The 24,832-nt window shown below is 40.8% G+C and overlaps 1 protein-coding gene across 2 annotated transcripts; it reads right to left on the bottom strand.

Moving 5' to 3' along the window:
- Window positions 1-3,683: 3,683 nt before the first annotated feature.
- Window positions 3,684-24,164, bottom strand: LOC100125463 (transducin-like enhancer protein 1). 2 transcript variants are annotated; one of them, XM_023958375.1, is made up of 20 exons: window positions 23,423-24,164; window positions 23,021-23,121; window positions 22,416-22,479; window positions 21,556-21,600; window positions 17,029-17,091; window positions 16,772-16,876; window positions 13,776-13,992; window positions 13,472-13,488; window positions 11,368-11,481; window positions 10,904-10,957; window positions 10,666-10,815; window positions 10,454-10,592; window positions 10,168-10,367; window positions 9,226-9,302; window positions 8,844-9,093; window positions 6,521-6,768; window positions 6,104-6,251; window positions 5,858-6,008; window positions 5,563-5,639; window positions 3,684-4,903 (listed from the first exon to the last, which is right to left on the bottom strand). In XM_023958375.1, the coding sequence occupies exons 1-20, from the start codon at window positions 23,444-23,446 to the stop codon at window positions 4,796-4,798; spliced, it is 2,352 nt and encodes a 783-aa protein (XP_023814143.1). In that variant the 5' UTR covers window positions 23,447-24,164; the 3' UTR covers window positions 3,684-4,795. The 2 variants fall into 2 exon arrangements, with proteins under 2 accessions (XP_023814143.1, XP_023814144.1); XM_023958376.1 differs by lacking the exons at window positions 16,772-16,876; window positions 17,029-17,091; window positions 21,556-21,600; ... (1 more) ...; window positions 23,021-23,121; window positions 23,423-24,164 and adding an exon at window positions 15,390-15,762.
- Window positions 24,165-24,832: the final 668 nt, after the last annotated feature.

Raw genomic sequence — 24,832 nt, 5'->3', positions numbered from 1 at the left:
AATAGTTTTAGTGTTGAGGCTGTGACAAGCCGCAGCTCTAAGGACCACGTGCAGGCATTTAAGGAAAATCTTTAATAGGCCTCATCCAGTGACACTAAAACTGATCATTTCCAGCCTGAAACACAACTATGAACAAGGCTTCACAAATCATTCTGACATACGGTACTTACATCCATACTGTACACATAAGCTGAGCAGTAAGCAGAGAGCACCTTTTTTGTGTGGCGTACAGATAAATAGGATTAGGGATTTGGGAGATTTAGTGGGAATAATCCCTCTATGTATTGGAGAGAAGCAGCAGTGGTGATGATTAAAGAGAACGTTGGGATTCGGAGCCCAGAAATCTCAGGATTGGCTGAAAACTTGGAGTGACATTTTTTCCATTTTTTCCTCCAAGCATCAGATTTTGCTCCATCACTGTGACTGCTGTAATTGCCACATAATTACCTCATTCTGTACAACATTTGTGCGTTCGTGTTTGCGCAAGTGTTTGGGAGCTGGGGACAGACAATTAGAGAATTATATATTCACAGTAATTAATCTGATTTGCAGTTTACATCAGGGGAGAGACATGGAGCTCGTCTGTTTGTTGTTCGAGTTAGTATTAAGCAGGGGATCGGATTCAGTTGTTTAATGCGCACTTGATTTGAACAGCTGCTGTGTTCTGCGCCTGCCTACACTTGAAAAAAAACAAAAAACCCTCCACTCATTTGTCACTTCTATTTCCTGCAGACATTTTGCTTGAGAGGACTACTTGCATCCATTCAGTGCAACAGCAAGCCGAAGATCAATGCAGAAACAACACACAAAACCTCTCTGCAGACGTGCACGCACAGGAAACGAGAGTCTCACAGTGTCAGAGCATCGACTGGAACTGGTTTCCATTGTGGTTCCAGAGAAATGTTTTTGATTTGAAAACAATGTGTTCCTGACTGTTAGGTGTGAGATTTGGTGAGAACTACATGAAGACATCCCACACACAGACCAGCTTTGACTTTACAAGTCAGACGCAAAAATTCAACAAGTTCTCTTGAAAACCAACTGGAAAAACAAGCCTGTGCCCCTTTGAAAAGCTGGTGGCAGCTTTGAATGGGATGTGCTCAGAAAAGACCACAGAAAGAAAATACTGTTAACCATAATGTTGTGGTTGACACTATGAATGTCAGGAAATTATATTATTTTTTTTAAACCTATTTTGCTTCATTTTTAACCCCTTAATAACCCAGACCCATTTTTCTTAGAATAAAATTATGTGTATTTTACCACAAACCAAGTGGACCACAGAGTCGATTTCTGATATTTTTCGGTTACAATGATGTCACCATGGGTTCTTATAGGTTAAGGGACATGTGTTAAGAGAATTTAGATTAAAACTGCATTACTGAGAAATTCAATTAAATTCAATTTATTTATATAGCTTAATATTACAATAGTTGTCTTAATGGGCTTCATACCGGTAATTACCGGTAAAGGAACAGGAAATCAGTCATAAAATTCAATAGGTAACTGCTAAACATAACTGAACAGTCTAGGCTAAACTGGGCATCCCTGCCCTTAGACCCTTCTTCTCTGTAAAACCTCAGGGATGTCCACATGAAGGAGGGATCCTCTCCCAGAATCGACAGGCGATTTACCAAAACTCCAGAAGGAGAATTAACTTCTCTAACTCTACAACTACACGTTTAAATAGTCCAGCAGATGGGCTTCATCCAGTAATAAAAATATAATAAAAATCATAATTACTACCCCAAAATTCATCACAGTGGGTGAGGTAAGGGGAGCAATAAGGTAAATATTCTCTGAAAACTAGTTAGTCTGCCAACAAGCCTGTCTAAAGAAGAATATTTTAATCCTAACTTTGAATGTAGAAACTGTGCCGGCCTCTCTTACATGAGCTGGGAGCTTATTCCATAAGACAGGGGCTGTACTTTTACAAATTCTAGGAACCACAAGCAGTCCTACATTTTGTAAACAAAGTGTTCTGTTTGGGTGGTAAGGCACTATGAGGTCTTTAATATAGGATGGGTTCATACCATGTAAGGCCTTATAGGTTAGGAGGATTTTGAACTTGATTCTAGAATCAACTGGGATCCAGTGAAGTGAAGCTAACGCAGGAGTGATGTGTTCCCTTTTGCTAGTTCCTGCTAACAATCTTGCTGCTTCATTCTGAACAAGCTAAAGACTTCTTAAAGAACTTTAAGGACGAGCTGCTCGCAAAGAGTTGCAGTAATCCAGCCTAGACGTAACATCTCGTAGCATAATTTTTAGATAGTATATTTCTGATCTTATCCCTATCGCGCAGGTGAAAAAAAATGCAGTTTTGCGAGTCTGTGATATGTGAGCCTTAAATGATAAATCCTAGTCAAAAAAAAAACAAGGTTTCTAACTGTGGAATTGGAGAATATACTTACATCACCCAGGGAGACTTTCTGAGCATACAGAGCATCTCTCAGGTTTTTAGGACCTAGTATTATGACCTCAGTTTTTTCTGGGTTTAGAAGGGGGTAAGTAATTTTCCTCCAGGTCTTGATGTCTGTGTTTCTTTATATGGTCAGTGGTGATTCAATGGAGGTGAATCAGGAGCAGACAACAAAGTGCTGTTTGAAAAACTTTGTTGCGAGCAGCTAGCTCCCTGCCCCTCTCCACTTGCAGACAAATAGATCCACATAGTGGTACATCTTAATTTTCATTGTCTGAACTGGCTTAAATCTGTAAGGCTGGATAGCCTCAATTTTGCTTTCCTCTTCTTTTTTTTTTTTTTTTTTTTTGCACCGGTAATGTTAGGTTGGGGTTTTGAGGGGCTATAAGATAGCAGTAGAGAACATGACAACAAAGAAATGAAGCTGACAAACTATTTGTGGTAAAAAGTAGCTGAAACAAAAACGAAAAAAAACAAGAGAACTTGAATTTGACCATCAGCAACATGATGTCCTCATTTCAAAATAAAAGTCCTAACACTAGAGCGCAAAATGTTTGGTCAAAGACTGGTCAAATAAAAAGAAAAATATTGTGTAAAAAATTTTTTAGTTTTTTTTAACTCATTAGCTTGAATCTGTGAATTAAAAACCCTAGGGGACTTATTTTCGCCAACTTCATTGCTCAGCTTTTTCCATGCAGAGCTATCAGAGTTGGATTATCTCGCTTGCTAAACTGGCTAGCCTTTCCCTAATTCTACTTGTGTGGAATAGATAGAAATTCACATCCTGAACGAATTTAGGGCTCGAGAGTTGAAGCTTTTTTACCCTCTGACTTGTGCCCTTTGTAGAATCGCTTGCAGTTTATGGTAGATGGCGTATACTTGTATAGCGCTTGTTTTTACCTTCCTCGAAGGCCCAAGGCGCTTCAGTCTCAAACCCATTCACATACTGGTAAGCACTGGCGCCAACCTTCCACCAGAGGCAAGGTGGGGATCAGCGTCTTGCCCAATGACACTTCAATGCATGGACGGGTGAGGCAGGAATCGAACCACCACTGCTGCACCACGGAGGCTATAAAAACCACTTTGATTTTTCCTGATTACATGTAAAAGACATACAAAAACTGTTTATTTCTAAATCATGTCTTGTAAGAAAACAAAATGTACAATTTTATATACAGACCAAAAAGGACAGAAAAACATGACAGAACATTACCTGCACAACTTTAAAATACTTTTAAAACAGTTTTATCTTGATCTTATAATATTCTTTATGTCTCTGTTCAAATGTGCTAAAGGAGGTTTTAGTTTTATTTTCCAATAGCCGAGCACTAATGAACTGCTAAAAGATTTGTAATTGGATCTTGTTAAGGAAGTGGAAATAACCATTTACACAATAAGACATCGAGTGTTGGACTGATGAAGGCAGGGAGATGATGAGGTTAAGACCTGTTGATTTGATGTGAAGGCTGTGTCATATAAAGAAAAAAAAAAATCACAGTATAAAAGCTACCAATGACCCATTCTTATGCTGACCATCCATCAGAGCCTGAAATCACCAGTGACATCTCAAAAACTCAACTTCATTAGAAGAAAATAACTTTTTCTAAACTGAATGCAACTAAGCACTGTTTTGACATTTGTGTGCATTGAAAAGACAAAAAAAACTTTCCAATTATTTGTACTTCAAAATACTTTTTCAAAGTCTGAAGTTGAAACAAAGAGCGTGTCTCAACTCAGAGGTTTTATAAAAGAATACCGTTAAACAACCAATCTCCCCTTTCTGTGCCTCCACCATCACATTTGGGAATTTTCAGAATTTTAGGCTTGTTTCTTCGTTTTCACCCCTTTAGAGAAGTTAGTATAAAAAAAAAAATTATGAAAAGACAGGAAAAAGTTGTAGGTCCCTGCTTGACTATTTCTGGAAGCGAATGTGAAGCTTTATATTTTCTGCATTCGTTCTTCACCCCTTATATTTTTTTTTTTTTTTATATAAAGTCTTGCTCATGTTTACAGATTGGCCACTTTGACGCTGGCTGAGAAACCAAATATTGGCTCGAGTTCATTCAAAGATCTGTATCCAGTCGCCTTTTTGTCACTAAACCCCCAACTGGTCGAGAAGCAGATGATCCAGAATCCACAGTTTTTCTTTGTCCGCTCCAATAATTTCCCTCAGATGTGGAGTCACGTTCACAGGCACAATAAATATCTGCAGGTTAAATTTAGCCTCCTTTCAGCGTCTCTGCAGCAGGCGTAAGAAAACAATAAATAAATGTCCTGGTAAAGTTCCTTTCTTCTTGTGATTTCTCGCTCCACGAGAAGAGTTCCATGGAAACATTTGTAGTAAATGGAAAGCATTGCTGCTTTTTTCCAAGGGTTTCAGTAGATGACTTCATAAACAGTGGCCTTCTTATCACCTGACCCAGTGACGATGTATTTGTCATCCACAGATATGTCACAGCTCAACACTGAAGAGGATTCTTTAGACTGAGAAAAGAAACAAGAAAAGAGAGAATCCCATTATTACCAAACACAAAAGTTTTTAATTACATCCGAAATAAAAAGTATTTGTCGTTATGTAAAGTGATATTTACATATCAACACTATGTACTTTGTAAAAAGTATTATTCATATAAATGATGACGTTTCTTAAGAAATAAAAAAGCTAAACAGGATTAACCTTTAAGTGATGCTTATGCACCGGAATCAAACTAAATGAGCTACTTTTAAACCAACAAATGCACAGGAGTCAAAGACATTATTCAGAAAACTCTTATTTTTATGAACCAATGCTTGAAAGAAACTGCATTTGTGAAAATGCAGAAAAATTAGGGGTTTAAATTGAGTTTAAATTAATCAATTGATTAAAAACAAGCAATATTGATTCAGTTAATTAATTCATCTATGTTTTTTTCTTCTTCCATCTTTTATTTAGTGTTTAAAGATAAGAATTTATTTTTATTTTTAGAAAATGTTGTCTTTGTTTAGTTTTAATCAGTTGTGTAAAAACTATTTTTCTTTGTCAAATAAATTGGTAAAATAAATTGTGAAATGATTAAATTAATTGCATTAATGCTCAACCCTGGTTTCATTTGTTAAATAATTTAAAAGACATTTGATTGAATGAACAAATCCGTTTTCCCAACCTGGAATATGCTGGCTCCATAGGGTGTTCTCCATGCGTTCAATAAGTTGTCCTTTCCGGTGCTCACAAACCATTTGCCTAGTGAAACACAAACACACAACAGGAGAAAAAGAAAAGAGAAAATGACATTTTCATCAGGAAAAAAACTTTACAGTACCGGTAAATAAAAATGTTTTGTATCGTGAGGAAAAATTCAATCACTACAGTTTCTTTATCCAGACATAAAATTTTAGGATACGTTTGTTTTGAAGAAGTCTAAATTGTTTGCACAAACAGTGAGACACTGGGCTGCTTACCACAGTATGCAAACTGTAGAGAAAGAACACAGCTCTCATGTAGGTGAAGCTGATATTTATCAGGCTTGGTGACATGAAGGACCTCCACATTGCTGCTCTCCATCCCAACAGCAAGCCATTCTCCTGTGGGACAGTAGCCCAGAGAAAAGATCTGGACAAAGGAGAGGAATTAGGATTAAAGTTTTGATTCGTAATTTACGCCCTGACTTTTAACACAGAACAAATGGGGGGAAAAAACTCAAATACCTGTGAGGTGAAGTCGTGCTGCTGCAGCTGCCGTCCCTCCCTCAGGTCCCAGGAGCGGACAGTGTTATCCAGGCCTCCTGTCCACAATTTGGTGCCATCGTTGGAGATGTCAATACAGCTGGCCCCATCGGTGTGGCCCTGGAATTGCCTGAGGGACACACATGCAAGTTCCATTTAGAAAGCATTGTTTGAATACATAGATAAATGGCTTCAGCTTTAGCTTAATCAAGTTCAGGCCGAAGCAAATGTGAGTCATATTTAAAGCTATCGATACAACAATGAGTAGCATCTGTTTTGAAAAGAAAATAAACCGAGTGGTTGTAGATAACCTCTACATAACTATCCATACCAGGCATAAGTTACAAATGACATTAACACTAAAAAACAGAAGCTCTGGGCAATAAAATCTATTTTTACCTGACAAGGGTCTGATTGTGTAGATCCCAGACTGCGATGTTTCCATCGCTGCAGCAGGAGAAGCAGACCTTTGAGTCTGGACTGATGGCCAGAGCGTAGCAGGCTGGTGCCGATGACGTCAACTCTGCTTTAATTCTAGGAGTGGGTGTGGCCAAATCCCAGATTGACAACGTGCTGGCCTCACCACCTACGATAAGCGTTCGACCATCGGGGAGGAGACGACACGAGCGGATGTAGTTATCCCGGTTCTGAAGAAAAAAAGGCATAGTTTATGAATACGTTTGTTTAAAATATTTTGTCTGTATCCATGCAACATAGTACAACAACAGCTATTAAAAATTAATTGAGTAAGAACTATAGAATGAAATACTCTTTAAAAAATGCTTAATGTGGCCATCATTTTGATTTGTAGCTTTTCCAGTGGCAAAAAGAGAAAAAAAAACAACAGTTATGAAGATAAAGAACCGTCAAAAGAAACAAAAGGCAGACTGTCTTCATCACTGTGAGGTTGTTTACCAACTATGCAAAAGAAATGCAAAGTCAAATTCACGTTGAGCTTGGAATCAACTGAAATGGTAATTTCTTACTTTATTAATACACATCTGTACATTGCAATGTGTTCAAGACAGAGAGATGCTTGTTTCCAGCATTTTCATCCTAATGAGAAGTGTTAGGCTAAAGGCAAAGTCCATGCCAACTCCTAATTAGTCTGAATGTTGTCCCTTGTCCTACACAACAGCATGAAAGAATTTAAGGAGTTCAGTTCTCCCAAATTCTACGTTCACACCGGGAATGTAATGTGCATTCTTGAACATGCATTTAGCAGGGATGGGCTGCTTATTCTTGTTCTTTTCCTACCGTTTACTAGCACAAGTCTTCAAACTATCATTGGAAGAGGTTAGGTGTGAAATGTCAAAGTGGAAATCTCACAGACTTTTTCTTTCACAGCTTTATTCCGATATATGAAAGACTTGGTGTCGTATCATTCCGGCCGGGAACAAAATGCAATTATTAATATCTCCTCGTGATCGATTTTCAAATGGCACTTGAATGTAAAAGGAACACCATCCATACGTTCCTACCAAATCAGATGTGCTGATTGGTTTGACCTGGTTTGATTTTCTAGCTTGGCGACACGTTTTGTACATGGGGCCTGAAAACATGAACATGAGTTTTTTTTACGTGGAAACAAAAAACGCGCATTTACAATGGATTTTTATAGGAAGAGATCACTTGAAGTCCCATTGCTGAGGACGGTGTGAATGTAGCTAAATAGTTTTGTCATTCAGACCAACTTTAAATATTAATTCTCCCCCAATTGTTTTTGAAGCACGCTCAACATCTGGAATCCTCTTAAATAGTACTAGCGCTGCACGATATGCGATATTATACCATGGTCTGGGTAAAAACTCGATTCTGATTGGCTGCTGGGTGTGCGTTAAAAAGTGAGATACCACAGGATAACTGCAACTGTGTTAAAAGAAGTTCCGTCATCTAGCTTAAATGTTTTGGATCACTGCGCCGGCTTCTTTAAAACAACCTTTTGCTTCATCATTTGGACAAAAACGAGCGGTAAGAGGTGAACTTTCTCTGAATTCATGCTTCAGATCAGCAAAAGCGACCCAAATCGGAAAAAAAGCCCACAATTAAGGACTAAAAACTGGTTACTATTTATTCCTTTTGTAAGTGACCATGGTATAAGTGGGTTAATGGCCTTCAAAGCATGCATTATTACTTTTTAACGTCTCCGCTTTGCGTCGGACGGTTCAGGCTTCCACGGCGTGCGTTTAAAAGTGATAATGCACACTTCGTCGGCCATTAACCCCTTACTCAGTGATCAGTATTACGTTGATGTTATAACTTGCGGTACCTGAACAAATAGCAAAACACCCAAAAACATCAATTCCATTTCACTGCAAAAGCTTAATTTAAATAAGGGTCAACATAACTTCAATCATACTCCAAATGACCGTATACATAGGAGGCTAACATCTAACATAAAAAAGATCCATCCGATTGGTCAACAACGTGAAGGCGTCCATCTGATTGGTCAAATGCATAAATGGATTTATTTGATTTGTTAAATACTTCATGCTGCCATAAGATTGTTTTTTCGCACTTATTGTAATTGTCGCCGTCTATTGCAATATGCATATTGCACAGCGTGATATCACGATAACAATAAATTTGCGCTTTATTGTGCAGGCCTAAATAGTACTTGTTCTTAAAATGGTCAATCACACAGTTGATAAATAATAAAATAAATATTTTCCATCAATGCTAAATAGACATTTTCAATGCTGTAACCAATAGTTTCACTAACCAGACAATCAAGCTGAGACACGGGGCTTTTGTTTCCTGGGTGACTGATGTCCCAAACTTTGACACAACCTTTTCCTCCCGTGTATACGTGCCGGGTGGGGTTGCTGATGGTGACAGCGCACACAACCTCTCCGTGGTTTAGGGTGTTGATCTGACGGGCATGGCGGGGAATTCCTGGTCCCACCAGAGCATCTGGGGGAAACGGGACGGGCTGCATTTGTCCATCGGCCGCGACATGAAATGAATAAGCACTGATAACACAAATGGGGAAAAAGAAGCGGTTACACATTTCAGAGTAAACATAGAGAGAAGCTAAATTATAGAAAAAGTACACTAACTGAATAAAATATATTTATTCATTACTTCTACGTAAAAAGACTTACGGTTTGCCACCAGGGATCCCTGTGAGACTAGGAGGCATTCCAGGAACCCGCATGTGAGGATGAGGGTCAAAACCAACCTTCAAGAGGGAACAGCAACAGTGACAACACAAAGTAAACAAATGTCAGTAGGAAATGAAAAAACGCTTACAGGATCATGTTGACCTGTGGAACAGAGCACTTATGAGCACAGAGCAAACAGATCCCCTCAAGCGCACACACCCCTATGAATCCAGATGACGACTATAGGAAGCTGCAAACACAGGCAGAGCTGTGTGTGCTGCAAACCCCTGCTCTGATTCGTACAGCAAGTAAACACACAGAACTGGGTTGCTATTAAGTGTTGCCCAGACACAGCTGTGGGTCCACTGAACCTATGTAAACTGTTTAATGAACACTGTGCAAACACAGTCAAGAAGGATGAATTGACGGGTTAAAATGCTCAGCAGCATGCACACTTTTTGAGGAATATTCCAGAAGAAGCTATTGAAACTTTATTCATCCTCTAGTTATTTAAAATACAGTGGTATTTTCAACCACTTCTTGCACTCAACACCCCAAAGAGGCCAATAATCAAACAGAAATAGTTCAAAACAAAACAACAGATACTTGTGATTAGAATAAAAAAGCACATTTAAAGCACAATGAATGCACAGTGGCATTCAATTGTTCTTTTTTTTTTACTTTTCTAAATTATATTTTAAAATAAGCATTACCCAGTTAGCAAACAAAAAGGTTTTTGAGAAAAAACAGCAAGTAAAAAAAATCATAACTGTTTTCACTGGTAAAAGATTTGTCCCACAGGGCAGAATTAGTAGCTTTAAGCTTTAAAGTTGTTTTACTTTTATTTCTAAATTTGTGTTTACCAATTGCTTTGCCATTACTTTAATTGTCATTTATGCTTTATTGTGTGCGTTTTGTTGTCTGCTCCTGAAATGCTCTTACCATTGGAGAACGACCATATGCAGCCACGGCGGCTGCAGCCGCAGCACTCATCTGAGGAGACATGTTGTGCAGCCCAGCAGCATAGGCTGCAGCACCGGCTGCACCAGCTAGCTCCCCGTTCATGCCTGCTGCATGGGGCAACATACCAAAGGCACCAGGATACGGGCCCGGGACAGCCAGGGGAGTTCGCAAACCTGCAGCTAAACACAAGAGGAAAAGTTAAGAGTCTGCCAGTTAGCTTTTCCAAAATATAAAGTTTGCAATAAACACGCTCAAACAAACTAACTGGGAGGGTGAGGTATATCCATTGATGAAGGTTTTGAGAGACTTGGTCGGATTCCAGGTGTGGAGCTTGGTCCAGGTGTGGAGTCACCCCTGGGAGTGGGTGTGCTCGACTTCAGTCCAGGTGTTCCCGCCTTATCTCGCTGTCACACAGGAGACGACTTTCCTTAAATATTTTTCTAAGTGACTAGGACTCACAAAAGTGGCGGTCCTCACCATCGCCATCTCTTTGGACTTTAAGGAAGAGGAGCTGGCTGATGAAGCTGTGGAGGCTGGACTGGAGGGGTCTTTCTTAAGGAGTCGGGCTTTATCCAACCCATTCTCTCTTGGGGAGGGAAGAGGTGTCCCACGCGGCGAAGCAGGATCCTACAGAACACCCACAAAAATTCAGTTACACACAGTAACATGCACAAAAGTGAACAACAAATTAAAAAAAAGAAGTATAAATACTGACCTCATTTGAAACATCCACCACCAAATTGTCGTCGCTTTTCTCTGCATCACTATCCTAATGGAGCAAATCACAGAATAATGTAAATTAGAGACACAACAATAAATGTTTTCCTCTTTATTTTAAAGTCCCACTCCAATAAACTTTTGATCTATTATAAAAGTCTTCCCAGAGGTCTTTTCATTATGATTATGCCGTTTATAGCCATCCAGCTGAGAAAAAACAAAACCTGCCCATTGTATTTTTTACTAATGCACACTTTTTCAAACAGCATCAAACTGTTTTTTTCTTTTCATTTGCTTTTGATTCTAAATTATTAAAAAAAAAAATACTCAAACGTGCAATCTTCTTGTATATGTCCTCCATTGTAAGAAAACTTTTTAAAATATTAAATACACAAAAAAAAGGATTTTTATTTGGGTAGGTCTTTAAAAGCAAGACAGATCAAAGTTAAACCCAATCCTTACATAGTGACTGGAGTCCTTGTCATCCACCTTACGTTTCTTGTTGTCGTTTTGATAGTCTGGCCCATTGCGCCGCTTATCCGAGTTCCTAAGACTTTCCGGCAGCAGCGAGTTACTCTGCAGGAATGAGAACAGATGTAGATAAGAAAGGTAAGATACCGCAAACAGAAAAAAAGGTTTGCAGGAAAGAAGGGATTCTAAAAATGCAAAGGGTTTTAGTTTAGCTCCTGCCTGACTGTGTGTTTAATCTGCGTGAGCTTACTAAGTGGTCAGATCCATCAGCAGTTATCTACAAGAGCTTTCAGCAGAGCAGGTTAGAAAAACAGACTCTTGCTTGCTAATAAGTTAACAGCTCACATGGACATGAATTAAGCAGCACTAACATTTTAACAGCAACCTCTTTTCACACTTGACCAAAGACAGTCACAGCTAAACACAAACGGAAGCCTCTGAAGTTGATGATTACATTAAGTGGCTCTCAAACTCTATCAGTGCTCCCTCTTCTGGCTCTGACAAGCCGCGCTAGCTAAAGCCTGATTGTGTGTGTGTGTGTGTGTGTGTGTATGGAGTTCAATTGTCTGTGAAAGCCTGTGTGTGTGTCATTACATGTGCAACAGACTGTGGTTGTGTGTTACTTGCATAACACTTTAGTGTCCTAAGACTAGGCATGCATGCAAACACACACACAACTGCTAAGCAAACAGGCACACAAACAGAGTCATCTCTCTCTGGCCTCCTGACCAATGAATCCTTTTGTTAATGGATTAAAGCTTCATGCTGAGTCCATTATAGTCTCAGCCTGTCAATGAAATGTTCATCCAACAAACACAAACACATGCGCATGCACAGACTCAGCGAGGGAGTGAGCACTTCAAGGGGGAAAGGGTAAATGAAGGATGAACAGCTAGAGGGGAGGGGGGGCTTAAAAAAAGAGGAGGGAGGACAGAGAAGATGGAGGGAGGGCACAGAGGGGCAGAAAGGGTGACAACAGACGAGGGATGGTGGAGAAAAAAAGCCTTGTGGGTGGGAGATCTTTATCCAGTCAAAGCCCCCCCCTACTTCACTCCCACCTCTTCATTGAAAATTTTTAGCGAGCTGAGACGCACTGACCCGCTAAACATAAGCAATCGTGCACTCCGTTGCTCCGCCCCATTCGCTTTTAACATGGTGTGTCCCCTCTCACACATGAACACAAGCTCAGTGTCATATGACTGCCCCCCCCCACCCCCCACTCCCTCCCTTTCTCAAGCCCTCCCCTCCCAGAGGTGGTGATATTAAACACAATGAGAGTCTTTAAGCGCAGGATCAGGGGCGATGGGAGGAGGGGGTAATCTGCTCACTGAGGTGTTAAATAGTCACAACAATGCAAGCCAGGTTGGACAAGCTTGTGTGTGAATGTGTGTGTGTGTGTGCCCGCATGCGCGCACGTTTGGGCACTTGTGACCATGGTAAGAGGCTCATTTGGAGGAGAAAAGAAGCCAACCAGTTCCGAGCAGATCTAGGGCATAACTAAACAGGCAGGCCAAAGCCCTACCCCAGAGACTCCCGATATACACAAAAACACACACACACATGCACTGAAACAAGCATTCAACAACATATGTCAGGATGAAAGCAGTGCTATATTAATCAATTTAACTTAGATTTTTTTTAATCAGGTGATGTAGTCATAATGTAATTATAATATAAATTCCAATAACCACTGAAGAATAGGGAGTCAATAATAGTTATTTATTAAAACTTATTAGCACCATGACAAAATACAATAAATACATAATGATTTCACCTTCCTTGCATTTAATTTCACAGTGCTCAACCAAAGTTGACTCAACACGACAACACAACTTCCAACAATAGTGAGGCGATTGCCACTTACATTTGACACAAAATGTATTTGAGCCTCACAGTCAACAATAATTTTTTTGGCTCTTTGAGTCCTCAAACCCCCAAAGATGTGCTTTCAACTGAGCCAAAAGAATAAAACTCAAATGTATTACCAAACTTCAGGCCCCCACGATTCAAACCACACTGACTGACAAACAGAAAGGAAAAGTCGGTTGTTGTTCAGAACAGGAAGTTTTTACGGGCAGAAAGAGGAACTACTCACTGTGCCGGGCTCTCGCTCTGTTGCCATTGGAAAAACATGGATGCAGTTAGGGTCACAGGGTAGAACGTTCAGCCACATGGAAAACCACAAACGACAAGAAACAAAAAAATACAAAATTAGCTACATTGAAAATAATTACTCAAAAAACTTTTAGTACGTGAAAGGGAGTGGGAAAAGCATTACATATACCCCCCCCCGTATGTTAACATATTTCCATGGTTGCTATGATATAAGACACAAAACTTTAAAGGTTAATAATAGTATCCACAGTTTTTTACTTTTTCTTTCCATCAAATCTCCTCACCTCTAAGGAGTTCGGCCGCTGCAGGATGTGAGTCCGGTCCGGACAGATGAGGCTTTTTATCTCCGTCTTTTCCTACCAGATGGGGAGGAATCGCACCAAGTGCTCCCGATAGAGCGAGAAGACCCGCTGAACCACCCAGCTGGGAGGGATGGAGGCCAGCAGGGTGAGGGGTTAGTGGAACAGGGGCACCCCCATGGTTATGGGATAGATGTTGTTGCTGTTAAAAAAGGAAAACAAAGTGGGATGAGCTCAAAAAAATATACATATATATATACATATATATGCAGAGTCATAGCAAGCACAACATGTGTAACTGCATGAGACTTTAGCTGAAATAAATGCGAACCACAACAACACCTGACACCAAAAACTTAGGACACGTGAATGAAACATAGCCACCAGTTAGTGAAAAAAATCAATAGCACTCTGCAATTTAATCAATAAACTTCTGGCACTATTGAAGTCATCAGCAGAAGGAACAGTATCTGTAGTGTCTGGGGTTTACAAGCTGCTGCTCTCTATGAGAGGGAGAACACATCCTCTTCCTTTAACCACACACATACATACATGCATGCACACACACTCCTTCCACTGAGGTCAAACACTGAACAGTTCTGACAGCTGGGATCACAGCCCAAAGCCTAAGATGTGGAGGGAGCAGCAGAGGGGGTTGGAGACGAAGAGAAAAAGGAGGAATGACGAAGAAAGAGCAGGAGGGGAGAAAGTCAGGAGCCCCAGCTGCTGCTTGCGCTGTCAGTTCTTGCTAGGGTGTGAGGCAGTTGAGGAGAAAGGAGATGGAGGGAAGGAAAGAAGAGGGTCAGGAAAAGAGGGAGGGCAAGTTTGGCAGGCAGCCCTGCTCTCTCTTTCACACCAAATCAGGCGCTCGTCTGAGCGTGAAATGCCTTTGTGTTCCAAAACATCATTATTGCCTCTTCAGACAGCAGCCGCGGGAATCCAAGCTCACTGATTCGCCACAAGAAGGGGAGGAGGAAGAAGGGAAAGAGGAGAACAAGGGGGCACAGGAGGCAACTCAGCAGGGGAGGAAGGAGTGCTGAAGGTCAAACCGACTTTTATCTCACCTAATTGACTAACCCCATATGCCCCCCATCCCCACCCTACAACCGCCTTCTTTCTTCCTCTCCGGCCATTTTTCACTCCGTCTTTTCGGAATGAATGAATACAACAAAAAATAGCCTTTTCTCCTCAACCCCCATGTCTACCTGACAGAAATGCCAAAGGTAGGCCACATGCCCTGTCCATTATTCAGACAAACACACCCAGGGGTAACATTTGATCACACACGCAGAAACGGACTGGATAAACTCGCCAGGCACCTCACTACACTGCCCTACCCTTTCTGACTGTTTTCTAACCGAAATGCATGCTCTGCTACACATAAATGCTCACAAAAACAGATGCAAAAAAAAAAAAAAAAAACCTCACACATACATACGCGCACACACGCAGAGAACCCCCCGATGAGAGCAAATGGAGGGGAAGTATTGGTGGAGGCAAGGGGAGCCCAGTTTGTCAGGGGATGTTAGTGTGAGCTGGTGCACGTAGGGTGTGTGTGTAGGTAGGGCCAACATGCTTCATTACCCTCATTTAACTCACAAACGGGGTGAATGACAGGCTGGCGTGGGAGACGAGAGGAGACTGGAGAGGGGAGGGGGTGTTCATCTAAGAGCAACGCTGTGAGCCACCCCCCTCCTTTTACAAACACCAAAATCCTGCAATTAAGACTCAAACAACAACCGCCAAATCCCCATCTCATCACACACAAATTGGGAGACCCAGCTCAGTCCGCACCAACCGAAAATCCCGCCCCACATTTGAACAAACAACACCCCCGATCTGAGTGCTTACTTTGTTCATCTACTGAGGTTATGGACCCCCGCCATGTCCCAAATTTACCTAAACGCCCTTTCATGAAGCAGTAAAGATCCACGAATAACATCACTCCAAGAAAACAGAGTACAATCAAATCTACCCCCAAATTTGTTAAAAAAAAATCCATTTGTGTATTTTCTGCACTATAAGGCACACTTAAAAGCCTCTGTGTTTTTCAAAAAACGACAGTGCGCCTCTTAATCCGGAGTGCCTTTTATATGGATTAATTCTGGTTGTGTTTACTGATGTCAAGACGATTTTGAGAGGTACACGACGCTCTGTCAAAATGTCAGTCTTTTTTTTAATGAGTTGCAAACAGGACCGGATGTTCTTATGAATACCGTAACACGAATGGGGAGAAGTAAGTCAGACTGTTATTTTATTTAGCGTGTCGCTAACAAGGTTGAGGGAGTAACGTTTGTTTAAGAGGTATCAATCCGTTTATGTGTTGTACACACTCTAAACGCAGAAATGTAGCGGTGTCTGACTTTTTTTTTTTTTTAGTTGGGAGTTTAGTTTACGAAAACAACTTAGTTCCAATGACATATTTCCCCATTAAATAGCAATAAAATATAGGTATATTATTACATTACATTAGGTTGGGAGTTAGCGAAGTCACAGTAATGTTTGTTTTAACGGTATGGGTCTGGTTTTTTTGACGTGTTGCAAACAAGGTAGGGAGTCCCAAGTATTGTAAATATTCTAACGTGGCTAACATGTAGCGTGTTACAAACAAGTTCTAGAATTACTGTGAGCAAAGTTAATAAAAAGCCTGATTGACAGACGGATTTATCTCCAACGCTTGTCTTATATTCGATGTCCCTTATAGATGACAAGTTAAAAAATAGACCATTCATTGACGGTGCAGCTTATAATCCGGCATGTAGTTTGTTTTTAGGGCTAATTGGAAAAACATTGTATTAGTAATTTAAAAATAGATTTTAAAACATTGACTAATAGCCTTTGAAATCTACACAATCCTCATACAGTTTCTTAAGATCTTCCAACAAAACACACAATTCCCAATTTAAAGAAAAACACATAAAAGACACAAATCATTTACATTTAAAGTGATCATAAATAAATAAAATGAGAGAAATACACACTGTTGGTGGAAGCCCTGGCAGTCCTCGTACCCCGATGACAGCATTAAGCTCTGCCATGGTCACCTGTTTGGCTCGCTCGACAGCTTGGACGACCTGCTGCTGATGCTGGGAAACGCACAGACACACACAGGGAAACTTAGCGCCAAACAAATGAGACGTGCACTGGAAAAGCTTGGAAATAAACAGTTGGGAGAGTAAAACTGGCAAGGCCAAACTCCTTTAAGTAACGCACAGCTGAAAGTCACACGCATACTTACCTCCTGTGAGAGGAAGGGAATGACTTGAGCACAGATGGTGTTTAGTCTCTTGGCAATCTCCGTCTGATGAAGGAAAAAAGGTGGAGGAACAAAGACTTAATTGCATACAACATCAATGTGTTCATTTAAAAAAAAAAAAGACAGCTGTTCAATTACACAAATACAACAAGACAGGTACACAGGCATCTCAACTTTAACACAAATACTACACTTGAAGCTGAAGTCTCCACAAGACCTAAATACTACCCCGCAAAACAATGCAATTGACATTTTTGTCTATTTATTCCAAAATGTCAGCATTAATAACAAAGGCCTTTTCTATCTGAGGCTCCCTCGGCTGACCTCATGAGCAGTATGCGTCTCACCTATCCCATTTCTTTTCTCCCTGCGCCTCTTTGTCGTCTATGTTTCCATCCATCTTCCCATCAGCACTTAAACATAATCTAATCAGCCTTAACTTGGTTTAGTATCCCCCAGTATCCATGCCAACACATACATGCCTCAAATAAAATCCTGGAGGTGGCTAAAACTGGCTGAAACCAAACACCCCTTCAGAGCCATCAAATCAGATAAAGGGGCTCGTGTTACTTAATACAATCAGACAGATACAACATCATCCAGGGATAGGAGGGAATCGAAAGGCCTGACAACACACATCTCCATTCATTTAAACAAGAATAGGAAGGGAAAAAAACGGTTTGCTAATTTTAAAGTGTTTCAAATTTGTGACAAATTTATGAAGCTAAAGTTCAGGACAAAAGTCCAAGAGAAGCTAATATGTTGTCAATCTGTAGCAGCAAAACATTATAAAACTGAGAGGAAATTATTTAAGTTTACGAAAACAACTTATTTCCAATGACATATTTCCCCATTAAAGAGCAATAAAATATAGGAATTAGGGTTGTGCCGATGGACGATACCATCGTCCATCGTGATGGGTGAGTGACATCCCGATGGAGAGTAACCATCGTGATGCCACGCCCCCGCCACGCTGCGAGTCGACACCATAAGCCGCGGTTACATGTGAAAAATATCTTGACCGGATCAATGGTCGGATTAGAATCCAACCGTGTAGATGGTCCCAGAAAAATATTTTCAGAATATAACAAACGTTCACATGGGTCACACTTTCGGTCGGAATAAATCATTCGCACATGCGCAGTAGGGTTTGAAAACCGGAAGGGGATATAATTTCCGCCGAGCAGCAATTTTTTTCTCAAACTTTATTGAATGTAACAATTCAATACAAAACAATGTTAAACAGTGCCGAGCGGCTATATACATTTATATGTCAGCTCGGTAATATACAAGACGATCTTCTAAACGTGCTTTTAATAATGTTACGGTTATTATGAAGCGTCTGTTTGCTCATCGTTTTATTTTTAATCCGTGTGGTCAGTGCTTTTTCTGTTGAAAAACGGAGCCGGAAGCCAGGATTAGCAGTATGCTAACACGGGCTAACAACATTAGCATGAACATAAAATCCATGCGTGAAACGCTACAATCTGCATCTTGGCTGGACGTAAACATGTGGAAATAACATCAGCCTTTATTTAGTCGGGACACGACTGGAAACACAAATCCATGTGATTGTTTGAAAGGTTTCTAAGGACTGAGCGGCATTTCTGCTTTGAAGCTTACACCGCCCCAAAGCGCTGTGTGTGTGCTCACGATCCTCTGCTCAGACACACACTTTTAGACCCGGTTCTGTGTTCGGTAGCCCGTTCCCCTAGAGCTGCGGAACGGATCGCAGTTCTAAATCTCCCACATACTACCACTCATGTAACAAAGCATCCCCCCCTTCCCCTCAAACACAAAGCTGTAAGTCCGCGCTCCGTCGGTCCACTTGACTGCAGGAGCGGACCACTTCTTTTCTAGTTTGTTTGTTACTTTTTTTGTTAAAGTCACTTCCCTCAGTTTATACTGGATAATCGCGGATGAGTCATTAGTTGGGAAATAAAATAAATAAAGTAAAACAACGAATAGCAATTATATAAGACCGAAATATTAAAAATACCCCCCTCCCTGCACGACGATGTCATCGTCCATCCCGATGGTTGACAGCAAACATCAACGGCCAATTTAAGGGACATCGCCCAACCCTAATAGGAATATTATTACATTACATTACATAAAGACGAGCATGAAACTCATTCAATCCTCACAGAACCAACTGTTGAGATCAAAGAAATGAAATGTGTTGATGAATCATAACTTACAGACAGACTAACCATGTTTTAAAACTGTTCTCAGAGGTATTTTAAGTATGATTATGCAGTTTTTAACCACAATTAAAACAGAAAAACAGTCGTTTTCTAGGACAGTTTCAGCAGAGCGGCTGGAATTTGTTAGAAATGTCCCTCTGAGCAGTGCTGGGACCGTTCGTGCGCGGAGCAAGTCCACTCCCCCTTCCTATCACCCATCTGTTTACACACTCCTGTTAGCTTACAGCCCCTCAGAACACCATTGGAGCTATCCAGCTGTATTTCGGTTTCGAGACAGACGCCACGTCAAACGAGGAAAGCAAAGACGTACATGGATCTAGTCATCTACAGGTGGATGCGTCAGTCATTGTTTTTTCAACATAAGAAATAAGCTTTTTCAATAACAGCCTTTTTTTTTTTTACCTGCTCCTGATTTTTAAGCTTCATTTTCTTTACATATGTCCTCTATCATGAGAAAAATCCCACAAAAACACATTAAAAACACTATTTTCATTGGAGTGTGTCTTTAAATAAAGAAAACCTTTTAAAATTCTGTCATTGATCTGTGGTTATTCTTATAACACAATAATCAATAAGATATGTAGGATAGCTAAAAACCAGAAAAGTTTATAAATTGTTTTAAAAGTTACATGCAGACAGAAAGCAGCCGAACCACCACCGATAAAAGCCTGATGATGGGGGAACTTTAAATAAAGATCTATTTCAGGCATAACATACCTGTACATTCGTTTGCTTAGTCTTGTTGTAAGCCTTTAATTAGCTTTGTTTAAAGGCTAAGTGAATAAGACGTCTGGGAATAGTGTTGCCATTTACCACCAGGAGAACCAAGCAAGCCTAACTAACTAACTAAACAGACCACAAATAATCCAAGTTGATATCAAAGTAAATCCAGACAAGAAAAACAAGGGAAACCAGATACACATGTTCACCCAAAACACTTGCAAAAAGTTTGTGTTTTTTCTAAACTACAGAGAGTTTACTGTGGTGCATTAATCCACATGACACAAGTTAAGAGAACAGAGGGAAGCTGAAAGCATCAAGGGGCACACACTGCCCTAAAAGGGAATAGGCCTCCCATTACACATATAATTGGAGCATTAATGCCACACTATACAGACCCCCCCCTCTGTACATCCCCAGCAGGAGGTGGGTTGTTAGTCTGTACCCCCCTTACCCCCCGCCAAAGAAGCTTGTTGCTCTGACAACTGCAGCCTCAAGCTAATGACCTCCCTTGGAGCTTTAGTGCATGTGTTTATGTCCGTGTGGACAATAGAAAGAGATGCATCTCCCTCGCAATGAAAGAACAGCAGCTTCACATGGACGTAAAATGAAAAGAGAGAACCAAGTAAAAAAAAAAAAAAGGACAAGAGGAGGGGTGGGGTCTGGGTCAAACCACAAGAATGATCCTGCAACCGTTATCAGAGTGGGCAAGCCAGACAGAAAAGGACAGAGGTGGGAGGAATAAAAGGAAGAAAACAACAGAAGAAAAGAACATGAGGGGAAATGCAATGAGAAGGGGGGAAAAAAAGTGTAAAAGAGACGGGGAACCATCTCGATTTCTCTGTGAAGTAGCCAAGCCAATTCACCCCTAATTTCCTCTGGTCTGACTGGTCGATAGCAGTGGTAATTACTGATGAATGCTCTGAGCTCTGCACCACTCCTGTGGGGAAATGTGTGTTTGTGTGCATCAGGAAAAAAAACAAAAGTTTCCACAGCTCTGAGTTCACACTTTTTAGACAAAAATGTGTATATTTCACCATTAATCTGCATTTTTATGTAGACTTATTACCCAGTGTATTCTAGTGTGCATGCAGTGACCTTGCTATACCATAGAGCACCTTTCCATCTACTTTAACCACCAGTTTAAAAAAAAAGGGGGAGGGCACTAACACTGTATATCCTCCATCGGCTTCAGGTTGATCGATCCCTTTGCCTCCCCGGCCCTGCCCCTCTAATGTAATAAACCATGCCGCTCCTCTAGACAGCACCAATCAATCTACAGAGCCATTCATTGTGCCTCTGGGCTCAGCCGGCCAGCCCTAACTGGGGAAATGGAGACAGAGCCCCATCAATCACAAATAAACACACAAACACACACACACAAGCATTCAATATATACAAAAAAAAGAATACACAAACGAATAAACACAAATATACAGCATCTGTGTGCCCACACAAACACAGGACATGTCAACACGTACACAACAAATACCACAAAACCCCTTTCGATAAGGAAGTGGAACACAAAAGAAGGAAGAGGCTCAAACATGAAGATGTAGACGACACAGATAAGCAGGCGTACCTGTTTGTGCATTTCAATGTTGAGGCCGTACGACATCTCATAGTACTAGAGAGAGAAGAGGCACATGTCAGTGAGATAAACCCCGAAAACTTTGAAAAGTATCAAACTAAAAAGCACATCTTTAAACAACACGGGCAAATTTGTCAAATGCTTCAACTAATAAAATAAATAATTTTTCAAATGAATACTTCAGCTTCCCCTGTAGCCATTTCTAACTGAAACTTACAGGGCTACAATTAAAAGGTAAGACTTTGATAAAAAATCATGCAGTTTTTGCTGTTGTGCATGTTTTACTAAAAAAAATGTCCCTTGATCATTGCCAGAGGCAGTTGTAGTCCAAGAAAGTAGATTCGTCAAATGCTGTACTTCAGATTCCAATGTATTTTTAAACAACTAAATTAAACTCCACTGTCTTGTGGGGTCTTCATCAATGTCTGAGTAAGACTACACATAAAAGACGCGTCTGAGGCGTTTTCCTTTGAGTGTCAATGTGGCTTCAAAGCACTTACAGGCTGTTAAGACTTAAAACACACCTTTCTGTAAAGGTAAGGAGTGTTTTAGGTATTTCAGTTTAACAATACAGTCAACACAACAGCTTCACCTGAACCAAACTGATATTTTTTACGACATTTTGTTGGCTGTAGTTTTTTTTTTTTTTTGAAGTTGCACATATTCTTGGAATGTTGTTTTAGTTGTGCGAAAAGCCTTCTTGTTGTTGTTGTGATTGTTGGGTTTTATTACACCTTTAGGTAAAAAGCACAGTTAAAAAGACAAAGACACCATAGGAGCCTCAAAAACCCAAAAAACACCAAACGCTATATGGATCTCTGTTAGGTTCAGGAGCAGAGAAAGAAGCTTACCATCACGTAGTGTCTCTGCATCTCAGTTTTTTCACTGGCCAGCTTCTCACACTCCAGTTTGAGACTGAACAAGAAAAAAAGGAACACAATCAACTCTGTGACAAAAATTCAATCATCTCTCTTTTCTACCATCAAAGTTTAGATTCTTGTCAACAAAAGAAATGAAAAAAAAATGTCTGTTTTATTTAAATGTTTGACGAGGATCGGCAGTTTCCACCTGCTGTGCCCAACATTCCATAAAAACACAAATTACAGATCAACTACTGAAAAAGTACACCAAATAATACTTGGAGCACTATCTACACATGCAGGGACAGAAAGGAAGATTTATGAAGCCTCCCTGTAACTCTCACCCATCACTGGACCTACCACAGTGAAAGTACTAACTGCTTATGTTTTTGCTTTTCACTATGTGAACCCAGTCAGGGTTGGTGGTTTTGTCTGTAGCTAGAGTTGTGTGTTTTTGTGTAATGTGGCAAAGGAGGGCAGCTGTGGTTAGATGTTGAAAGTTTGTATTAGCGGGTGGATGACAATGTGAAGAAAAAAAAGAAATTCCTCTCAGAAACAACAGGCCATTCAGAGTGAATCCCGTCTCTGTTGTCCACCTGTGGTACTGTGCCTGAAGAAACTGGAACTCCTCCTTGATGCGGTCAAGTGACTCAGGGATGGTGAACTTGAAGGGCTGGCCCGGGGCCTGATGGGGTGTCTGAAACACACCAACACACAGGATTAAGCCGTCTGCTGCATATGATCTCCTCCTGCAGCTAAGATGTTAGATCAACAACTTCTCAATTTTTGATCAGACAATATTATCAGTTCTTCTTTGATGCCCCCAGGGCAGATGTAGAGCAGAATTATCAAGGGAAAAGGAGATAAGCAGGCATGGAGCCTGAGAGAGCTTGTGGTGGTGGGGGTGTGTGAGACGTGCAAATCAAACAAAGAGGCAATACTTCCTGTAAACAGTTTCAACCTGCTGAAGTATGGAGCAAAAAGAGGAAGTAGCTTACCGGGTGTCTTCCCTGGGGAAACATTGTTATCTCCGGGGAGACTGCAAACGCGTCTTGTCCTGAAACCCCGCTAACGAGGGATCAAATGAAGCACAACAAGGATGTATGAAGCTCCTGATTAAGGAAACTAATCCATCCGCCTTTCAGTTGTCCTTAAATATTCGAACAGAAAACCAAATCTATCCACTGCTCGGTCTACGTTCATGGGCCGTTAGCGTGAATCCCCGCTCCTGGCTGGCTGTGGTCCCGGGTCGTTGTCCCTCGTCCGCTTCAGCGGCAGCGTCCGTATATAATCAACCGGAAAAAACACAGCTCATTTAGCCGGAGCCAGCTTGAAGTTGAAGGAGGACGGCGAGAACCAGGTGAGAAGGCGAGGCAGAAACCTCAGTCACTCCTGTATTTGTTTGGCAATTCTCCGGGAAGGAACCGTCAACCGAACGGGCAAAAATAACAAAAGAAAAAAATAATGGAACCGTAAAACACCGAGCTTTAGGTTAGCATCATCACACATAAATACAAGTTAGTTTCACTGAAGAGTTTCCACTTGGCTAGGTCGGTAGTCGGCGGTGAATAAATCAGGGAAAGATGTATCCAAGTCAAATTTGTACGTAAGCCTGTGTCCAAACTAGATTTTACAAAAATTAGGAAATATGTCGTTAGTTTTGATAACAAAAAACTCCCACAGCGGCACGTACACTCCTCCGTCTCGCTCTGCCTTCCATCAATGGCAACTTTCTCACGCGGTGTCACGCTTTCCGTCTAACCGAAACTCTGAACCAGCCCTCTAAATGGTCTCTAGCCAATCAGAGCCGCCGATCCACGTGGGGCCAACGACGTAGCGTCGGCAGTCGACCAATAGGAGTTCGGCAAACTTCCTCTGGTCCGTTGACCTCGATCAGCTAGAAGGATTCTAGCCAATGAGCATTCGATAAGGATGTGGAACTTTTGAGGCTTACGGGGGCGGGAATTGTGGTGTGTAAAGCAAGTTTTACCTGTCAATCAAAGTAACGTGGGCCAAAAGGAGCCGCAGATGCGTGCGCATGAAACACATCCATAAAGATGCTAACGAGCATGGGCATGTATTTAAACAAACAAGAATAAACTCTATCACATATGCGCAAAAAATAAAAAACAACAGAAATCCATGTTTCTACCCACAGAATTTCATTCTGCTACTCTCTTCCTCTCCAATTGGAGCCAATATTTGCACTCATCTTATACTAGCACTTACTCCATGTCCCACCTCCTAAAGGAGAAATCTAATGAGCTAACTCATATGTTGCATTCATAATAAGTTCTAAATTGGTGAGACAGCACAGTTATTTCATCAATGACTTTTAAAGTTTTTGAGATATTTTAGGGTTTTGGTAGCAGATTTCTTTATTTCACGACAAGATTTTGGTCAAATAT

Source organism: Oryzias latipes, chromosome 9, assembly GCF_002234675.1.
Source record: "Oryzias latipes chromosome 9, ASM223467v1".
Lineage (NCBI taxonomy): Eukaryota > Metazoa > Chordata > Actinopteri > Beloniformes > Adrianichthyidae > Oryzias > Oryzias latipes.
The sequence above is the reverse complement of the archived record's forward strand: the minus strand, read 5'-3'. Positions and strand labels throughout refer to the sequence as shown.